This window comes from Phytophthora sojae (assembly GCF_000149755.1).
Source record: "Phytophthora sojae unplaced genomic scaffold PHYSOscaffold_4, whole genome shotgun sequence".
Taxonomy (NCBI): domain Eukaryota; phylum Oomycota; class Peronosporomycetes; order Peronosporales; family Peronosporaceae; genus Phytophthora; species Phytophthora sojae.
Window position 1 is genome coordinate 1,889,314 of NW_009258118.1, and position 9,064 is coordinate 1,898,377.

A 9,064-nucleotide genomic window follows, 5' to 3' on the forward strand; every position below is an offset into this window, starting at 1 on the left:
GATGAATTATCGCTAATTTTTGATAGAATTACGAAAAAAACTACGAAGGACTAAAATTGCTGGCAGAAAAGGCGTTGTGCCTCCTTCAGTTCTCACAGATAATGGGCAGCAAAAATCAGGCGTTAGCGCCTGCCTTTAAGCTTCATGATAAGGTCTCACATGGCCAAAAATCTTAAGTAGAAGCGAAGATAGAGCACAATTTCGAAATCATCATACTTTCGTGGGACAGAGAAGTATTTCTTTTGTCGATTGAACCCATTGGAAATCTCATCCGGTATGTTCCCGAGCACGGCATATCTGTCTCAACTGACTTTGTTGCCACTGGGCTTTACTTCGCTGATGACTCAACGCTCCTATCGTGTTCACTAGCTGGATTATCTCTCCAAGCGGAAATTGTGCAGCAATATTGTGCTGGGTCAGGTGCCCGTTTGAATCTTGACAAGTCGCAGCTTTTGGCTTTCCATGGAGCTCGAGTGTCGGCTCCTACGTCTCTAGTCGGTGTTGCTACATCCGAGTCTGTCAAGTACCTAGGCATTCCTATTGGCCACCATGTGACCGATGAGGTTGTCTGTGCCTCGCTCGAAGCCCGGGTTGGTACGAGACTGGCCCGGTGGGGCCCACGAGAGCGTACGCATCGTGGCAGACTACTAATTCTTCAAGCTATGGTTCTCTCTGGCATTTCACCCTGCACTTTTCGCTACCCGATGCTACGGTTAAGCGTCTCCAATCGCTGCCAGAGGAGTACTTATTGACCAGGCGAGGGGATCCATCCCGTCATTTTGCAAAGCTGGCCAAGTCTTCGATTTGCTACCACTCTTCTCGTAACGGAGGGCTTCAGATTCCTCACCTCGCCACTATTTTCCGTGTGCAGCGGCTAAGGTTGCCACAACAACACGTGACAATGCCCGACAATGAACCCTGGCGAGCCGCTATCACCGCACGGGGTCTGACATTTCAGGCGGCTCCACGGAGCATCCATTCGGCTTTGTCACCTGTCCGTATAATGTTCGATCAGCGTGGGTCCGAGTTGATCTCCTCTTTACATGGTGGAAACGTACGTGGAAAGCGTGGTCTACAGTTGTGTGGTTTCAACGAGGTGATCTCGTTGACCCTGTTCACTTTCAAGCATCTTTGCTGCGTTCGTATATTTGGCACTCAACACGCCCCCTTCTGCACGGTGGGGAGGCTCCCGCCACGCTTCTAGGCAAGGCGGGGGCGACGCGGAAATTTCGCATGCAATTTGCTGCTGAGACCGGATGTCGTTGTCTGCACGATTTCATGAACGCTGGGTGGCCTGAGGCTCCAGCTTTTCTGTCACGATTTATGCTGGTGGTCTCGAGTCTATCATTACTATATCGTATTCGGCACCTGATGAACCTTTACGTGGATCTGAGTAGTGGCAATGTTACGAGATCTGGTGGCCTTTATGAAGGTCCCTGCATTCTAACACCATCACTTCCTCTGGTTGGAGTTCGTCGTCTGCAGCAAGTTATTCTCTTTCCAAGGCTACAGAAGACCGATGTGTGGCGGCTAATTGGGTCCCCCCAATTTGCTTTCTGCGATCACCCACTCGCACACCAAGTTTCCGGTACCAATGCTTCGAAGCTGGCCGCGACAATTGCGGCGACTAAACTTCTTCGCAGTCTTGCCCTTCCCGTTTACTCCGATCTGCAGTTCCGCCTCAGCTGGATGTTGCTCCCCACAAGATCTCGTTTCTATTTCTTACGGATACCCGGCTCCAGTGATCTTGCTTGTGGGTATCCCAACTGTGTCGAGGTGGAGACAGCACATCATCTCTTCCTGGACTGTTCTCGCGCAGCAGTGCTTTGGGCCGTCGTTATGCGGGACTGGACCAACTTTGTCGATGGTTCTGTCACCTCGACCATGATCTGAACACTGGAGGAGCCCCACTGGGCACCTGGTAGGTATCGAGCGCGGAGCAACTGTCACTACTCTGGACGATCACGCGTTGCATCGTCATTCACGTGATTTGGACAGCCCGGAATAAACACCAGTTCGTGACCCAGCCACGACGATCTATCGAGTTTACTCTGTCTTTGGCGCTCATTTTCGAGCTCTTTTGCGGTCGTCCGACCAACCAACACGAGCAAGACTTCGCCGATGCCTCCGACAGTTCCCTACTTCATCCTGCTTGGGTCGCTTCATTGCAACCCACCCACGGTTATTCAATCTCCGGTTGTCTGCCCTCTATACCAACGCCTCGGGGCGCCTACGGGCTCCACCGTTGTAGTCTACGACGCCAGTATTTACATTTGTGTATGATAGCTAGTGTACAATTCTGCATATTGAGAAGTCCAGATAACCAACAACACGGTTAATCGTTAACACCCCCCCCCCCGTTATTTCTTTACATCATATACACGCAAGAATCAATTATACAATCAATCCCAACAAACGCGAATCGTTATCGTACGAATTCATGCAGCCACGGGGTCGCAATAGGCCCCACGCACCGAAATATCAAATTCACCAACTTGCACAGTGCTTATGGAAGCCTTCGATTCGTCGTCATTAAACTGGATTTCAACACCATTAGCCACCTCCATGACAATCTCACGAACTTTCTTCACCTCCAGTTTGTTGGCGCCGCCGTACAGAACTCGTCTGCCTTTTCCGCCAAGACATACCACGCCACTCAGTTCCGGAATGCCCTCTACCGCTGACTTGAGCTCATCAAACTGTTCGTTCGTCGTCTCCCTCTAGGTGCCAAGTCGAAGTAGACTGGGTGCCCAACCAGCCCGTCAAGTCCTCGCAGAAGCTTAGCGCTCCCCAGAGCGGCCTCCAAGTACCATTCCAACGCCCGCAACGCTCTGGGGCTCGACGCACACTCCATACCCACACTATCGCGCGCTGCAGAGTACATTTGGACGAGCGCTCGAAACGTCGACGGATCTCGTTTGTCGAAGGGCGTTTTCAGCAGCCGCTTCTCCAACACATCTACACCTTTTCTCGGTCTACCTGAGCTAATTAGACAAGCAAAGGTGGCATGTTTTAGTTTGGGGTGCACAAGAAGCCCAAATTAGGAAACGGAAATCTGAAATTGACAAACAAAGCTGCCTAACCTTCATTCAATGTGAAGTGGTACATTGTACCAAAAACACTACTCGCCGTACTTCATGTCCTCCATGCGAATCGCCGCGACGACAAACTTCGCTGCGTGAAGCTCCATCCTCTGCACCATCGCCTGCGTGATGCGCGGTATGCTCACATGCACAGCACGCTCGAGCAGCTGCATGCGAGCTTCGGTCTTTGAGATGCGTGGGCCGGAGCTTGTAGGCTGCGTTCGGGGGCGGTTCATCTCGTCGCGCATCAGCGCCAGGTACTGCTTGATGTGCCCCTTGAGAGCGCTGAAGCAGTTTTCAATTGGATTGCACATCGGGCTGTAAGGCCCGAGGCGCAGTAGGACGAGGTCGTCATGAGCAGGCACCAGCGCGTTCGTCTGGGAATGCGCTGGGGCGTTGTCGAAGACGACAACGATCTTCTTGTCGGCGAACTCGTTCTTGTAGACATCTGCCTCCTTGATCTCAGTGTACAGTGCCTCCACGAACGCAGCGTTCGTGTCCATTTTGATGCTGCCACGGTGCGTACGGTACGCAACCACGCCAAACGCAGAGGACACTGCACACTGGATCTGCAGGTTACCTCCTTTCGAAGGCGGCAGCTTCTCGACAGCCCGCTTCCCCTCTTAGCACGTCCGCGCGTGCGCTTCGTGTACAAACTGAAATTTGTTTCGTCGAAATAGAGAACGAGGTCGGCATCATCGTTGTGGCGGACAAGAGCTTCGGCAAAAGCCTTCCACGTTAAACTCGCTCATGACCATGGTGCGTAGCGTGCTGAGCGTGTATGTGCAGCACTCGTCCAGCCACAGCTCCAAAGCCGCCTTGATCTCGGGCGTGACCTTGGTGGCCCGCGCACCCCGCGCGGGAGGTCTTCGACGCGTCCAGTGCGCACAAGGCGCTCCGCCGTGGTCCCGGGGAAGCCATTGTGACTGGCTACAGCACGCCAGTCACCACCTGAGCTGTGCGCGTCGAGGACGCGGCGACGCTCTTCAGGCGTGTGGGGCTTGGGGCTGGGCTTGGGGGAGGCGTGCGGGGACATCTGTGGGGCTGGAGGAAGATCGAAGAATGAAAACTGAAGCAGCCCCGCTGCGCCAGCCTCCACGAAGCGCAGCTCGTTTGGCTGCGCTGATTCTTCATCTGGCATCGCTGTCGGTGAGGCAACACCTGCACTCCCGTTCGCTTCACCTCTCTTCTTCGCTTTAGCTTTTTGTTTGCTGTTTGAGGAACCCGAACGCTGAAGCGCTTCTTCGCGCTGCGGAGAAACTGATTTTCGGAGCTCCTGCATTAATGAGTCTCGATGGGCCATGCTCCTCATAGATCCTCGAACCGTCTTCCTTTGCAGAATACTGGACACAATTTTGCCCCTCCACTGCTGATCCGTAGTTACATCACATACACGCTTCCCGTTGCTATCGCGAAGAGATAGATCGGCCCCTACCGAAACGACCAGATCGTACACATCTCGATGGCCATGTTTGACAGCCAAATGTGCAAGTGTTTCGCCAACGTAAAAGGTTGGCGTGTCCAGGTCCAGCATGTTGTCTGCACCCACAATCGTGCACACAATGTCATCGTGACCTGCAATTGCGGCACTGTGTACAGCCATTGTATTCGAGAGAACCACCCCGTCGCACTTCACGTTCCGCTGTCTAGACTTCTTCCGACAATGTAGTGGCTGACTACCTAGCGCCCCCATTTGAATCATCCACTCGACGAGGTGCAAATCGTGACTAGGGCCGGCTGCGGCTTGGTGGAACAGTGCACAGAGATCGTCGTCGGGATATTCAACCGCATTGACGTCAATTTCGTCCGATTCTTTACGGAGGGACACCATGGCCAGCAGGTCAGGATCTTTCTTGATTTCGTCTTTCAGGTGCTCCAACTTTCTTTCACGGAGTGGACCATTGCTTGTTTGCAGCAAGTTCATCAGCTCGTGAAACACCTCCTCATGGTTTTCCGCCTCCGTATACCCCTTCAAAGACGCCGACCCATACAAAGTCCGCCTGGATGGGGTAAGTCAAGTATTTATCCTCGCAGAAGCCTGATGACGACGCAAATTTGGCTTTGACTATGGCTGAAATCTGTCTGCATCCTTCATGGAGACGCTCGCTTCCCATATTCTCGTTTCGAGCTTCCGCCGGAATCATACTGGGGTCCATGGTACTACCATTTTGCTGCGAGGAATCCAACTGTGCCAAGACAGGCATCAAATTCTCCAACGCGCGATCGAGGCGATCATTCCGAGACTCCCCAGGGACCGCCTCAGGAAGTAGATCGAGGCACCCTTCGCTCAACACGTCGAACATTTCACAGAGTACATCAGCAAGGTCGTCGTTGAGCGTCACCATGTCCCGAGAGAGAACGGGCGTCTCAAATACAAATATCGGCAGCTTTCTCCAGCAGATCCTTCGGTGATGCGCCTTTCAGAACAGTAGCGTCATGATGATGAAGCAAGCGATATATCTGGGACAAATCCTCCATGTTAGGTTTCTTCCGTTCTCGATACGATTCACTTCCAGCTGAAAGTGTACCTTGGTATACTCCACGGACTCCAGTCGTACTAAACCCCGTACTAATCAGATAAGTGCCACGCACCGCCGTAGCTTGAGAAGGAGTGAATATCATGTGCTCGTAAATCCTCAATTCGTCGTCGAAAAACGTGATATGATCGAGATATCCTTCGTTCACAAGCGCATTGTACACGTGGCCAAACGCACGAAAGGCCGTCGTCGACACCACCAGGTCGTGCGCGATGCGCAAAAACTGGAAGTCGTTATCCAGTTCGAAGAACCCAGCCACTAGAGGTTTTAAGCGCGCAACCTGCTGACCTCGACTGGATGCCGCTAAAACTTGTAAAAATCTCCATAATCGCCTCCGGTCGTCTTTGAAGCCAAGCCTCCATAATCCCCTTTATTCGCGTTGAGTGCTTAAACGTAAGGCTCACATTGCGGCCGAGATCAGCATTTCCTTGCAGCGCCACGACTGACTTCATCCAAAAAACGCAAGTCATGACAGCCTCGACTGAAGCCTTGCGTGACTTGAAATAGTCCTCCGTGAGCTTCATAAATGAGCTCACCAATCCAAACTGATCAAATCCAGATCCAGTGTGGTTCACCCTATCCACATACGCGTTGTACAACATCGGCAACTGCTGCGCGATCAGGATGACCAGACTAGAGCTGGGGTCTGGTAGCACGTACTCAGGAGTCCGGTCTTCTCCATAACTTTCCCCCAAAGAGCCCTATAGAAACAGTCTGCCTCCTTCGGGAAAAGACCCGCAAAAGTCTTCAACGTACACAAAACGTTCTCGAAGTCAATCAGCAGCATGCCTGGAACATGCGTGAAAGGCGTCCCCTCCTCAAACTTCTGCCGCGCAGCAGTGACAGCATTGGAAACACGCTTCTGAACCCTCTCGGGGATTTGCTCCCTGAGTAGAGTGAATACATCTTCCGCCGTCTTGAGTGCTGGGTATTTCAGCTGCAACTGCGCCGTCATTGAGCTAACCGTGTTCATGGCCACTTTCGCCACTGTGGCCTCCACCAGCGTGTGTTGCTGCTTCTTCACTTGGTCGTAGACGTCAAACACCCCCTCCACCAGCTCCTCCAGCTCCAAGAAGTAGCACACCAGCTCCAGCTTCAGATCTTCAGCGAACGCCTCCTCGAACAGCCTCTTCCTGTCCGCCTTGGCTCTCTTGGGGACCCCAGAGGCCCCAAAGCCCGTGTCCTCGTCAGGGAAGTAGTCCTCGTCCACCTGTAGAATGTCGTAGTAGCTCCGAACGGCTCTACCGGGGCCTGGTGTTGTTGCTCTACCTCCATCCCCTTCAGAGTGTCGAGCCAGCTCCTCAGAAGCTCGAGGAAGTGCATTGACACGCAGCGAGGGCCTTGTGAAGCTCCTGCAGTAGGTTGGGCGTGAGACTCGACGGATCCGCCGCAATGTCCTTCGCGATGACGCTGAGCGTCTCCAGCTGCATGCGCTTGCCTGTGTGACGTCCGTGGTCACGCGCGCGTAGCAGCCAGTCCAGGAAGAAGGCGGTGGCGCGCTTGTAGCGCGAGTACTTGGACGCAGGGAACGACGACATGCGCGCTAGACTTGCTTTTCATCAAGAGTGATTCATGCTCTTTCGTAAGACGATATTTAGCCCCAGAGAGCCTACCGTAAGACAAAGCGTCTTGCGTTTTGCAATCAACGCATTTTGGCTACATCTTGGTTTTAGTATACCAGTGGCTGCATTGTATTTTGTCCGTCAAAACGTAAGACAGTTTGTCGGACAACAATTTGCACCATGCGATTGGCCAAAACTTTCTGCACGAAAGAGGGTAGTGTCGTTGCGTGCGTTCCATGTAGGAACCCTAGACAACCGCTTTGCCGTTTTTGAATTGCTCGTGCGACCTACAGTCGAGCCGACGAAATGGAGGAGGAAGGGATCAGATAAGGAATCGGTATCAGGAGCCGAGATGGTGCAACCGACTGTGATTCTCATGTTGAAGTGATGTTTCAAAAACGAGAAAAAAATACTTAGAAAAAATAGAAAGTGAGTGTGCCGTACTTTTGACAAGCTGGAAAACTGCCTCGATGGCGCAATAGGTGTGGTTCGTGCTTCCCGATGGGCGGACAGAGTTCGTCATGTTGGATGGGGCTAGCGTCGTGAATGGCTTTCTAGAGAAGATCCTTCGCAAGTGCTCGCAAGAGTTGCGTGGGGTCAATCGAAGTCAGGTGAATATCTACGACCCTCGCGTACCGGAGGAAGACAAGAAACCTCTACGGCTGGCAACTCCACTGGATGGCCTTGGAGTAAAACTGGAGGAAGCTCTAATTGTGCAAGTGGAGCTGAACGCGCCGATCTTTGTTAACCAGATTTATCTGCACGGCCTGAGCACGGACTCGCCCCACCTCGAGCGCGAAGAACTTATGGAAAGAGTGTACACGAGTTTGTGGGCGGATAACAACCGATTCGTCCTCTTATCAGCGCCTCCAGCCCCGGGAAAGTCCTCGCTGTTGATCCTGTTTGCTCATCGGTACACCCACTTGAACTGCATGTATGTCATCGTGGCTGCCGGACAACGTCCGCTTTATCATCTCTGCTGGGACCACGCGAAGATCTGGAGTCGAGAGCCCCAAGGAGTTTCGAACTCTCGTGACGTTTGGAAGACGTGATTTCTTGCTTAGTGACGAAGAAACGAGAGAGTTTTTGGATTTCCCAGGCATGGGTTTGCCCGATCGATTCAAGAAAGAACAATTTGTCGATTTTCTGGTTCGTGAGGCCTGTTGGGCTTGGTAGCGCGCTGCGGATATCGATCAACGCAGCCAAAGTGGAAATCGATGACTATTCACCGATTGATGAGGCACTTGTTGTCACACAACTGCCGTACGAGAGCGCCAAGGTGCTTCGGCCGAGACCACGACACGCCGATCAGTTCGAAGGCTCGACAATTTCTGATCAAATGTTTCCTCAAGGCTCCACACCCTGTGCAACTACCATCCGAAATGGCAACGAAACTTACTACGAGTGACATTAAGTGCCTCACGGCATTTCAGAACGCTGGAATCCTCGTCGAGGATGACGCTAAACTGATGGGATTCTCGTCTCCGTTCGCAGCAAGATACCTCACTGCCCTTAGGGCATGCCTTCTGCTCTTTTTGCAAAGAAAAAAGATGGGATTCGACGTCAAACACCGCCCTTGTTACAGTATCTGCCTGCACTACCCACACCTTTTAGGGAGTTTTTGCGTGAAGCCCCACTGACTTCGTTTTGGCATCGTACCATGACTTGTACATCCCGACATAGAATTTGTCTTTCCCCATCATCTTCGTCCTGATACTAATCGGAGTCTCCCCCATCTTGTACAAGAACCTCATGACGCTCTCCAAGATGGCATCATCAGCAGAACTCACTGAGTTGCATGGTTATCTATGTGTCTCAATGCAGGTTAGGGTTACCAGCCGGAAGAGGGGGGGGTGAAAGCGATTTCCACCCAACTGAGGTT

General features: G+C 52.5%; 3 protein-coding genes across 3 annotated transcripts; 2 read left to right on the plus strand and 1 right to left on the minus strand.

Annotated features, from left to right (window-relative positions):
* Nucleotides 1-1,371: 1,371 nt before the first annotated feature.
* Nucleotides 1,372-1,893, plus strand: PHYSODRAFT_500329 (hypothetical protein; the record flags this gene model as incomplete). Its single annotated transcript, XM_009527814.1, has 1 exon — nucleotides 1,372-1,893. One exon carries the CDS (start codon nucleotides 1,372-1,374, stop codon nucleotides 1,891-1,893), a length of 522 nt encoding a protein of 173 aa, XP_009526109.1.
* Nucleotides 1,894-6,037: 4,144 nt separating this feature from the next.
* PHYSODRAFT_264117 (hypothetical protein) lies at nucleotides 6,038-7,158 on the minus strand (the record flags this gene model as incomplete). The annotated part of the gene is made up of 3 exons (XM_009527815.1): nucleotides 6,038-6,266; nucleotides 6,377-6,898; nucleotides 6,948-7,158. Coding segments are annotated over 3 exons (962 nt in total), but the record flags the coding sequence as incomplete, so codon positions are not given.
* A 545-nt stretch (nucleotides 7,159-7,703) lies between these two features.
* Nucleotides 7,704-8,234, plus strand: PHYSODRAFT_331079 (hypothetical protein; the record flags this gene model as incomplete). The annotated part of the gene is made up of 1 exon (XM_009527816.1): nucleotides 7,704-8,234. One exon carries the CDS (start codon nucleotides 7,704-7,706, stop codon nucleotides 8,232-8,234), a length of 531 nt encoding a protein of 176 aa, XP_009526111.1.
* Nucleotides 8,235-9,064: the final 830 nt, after the last annotated feature.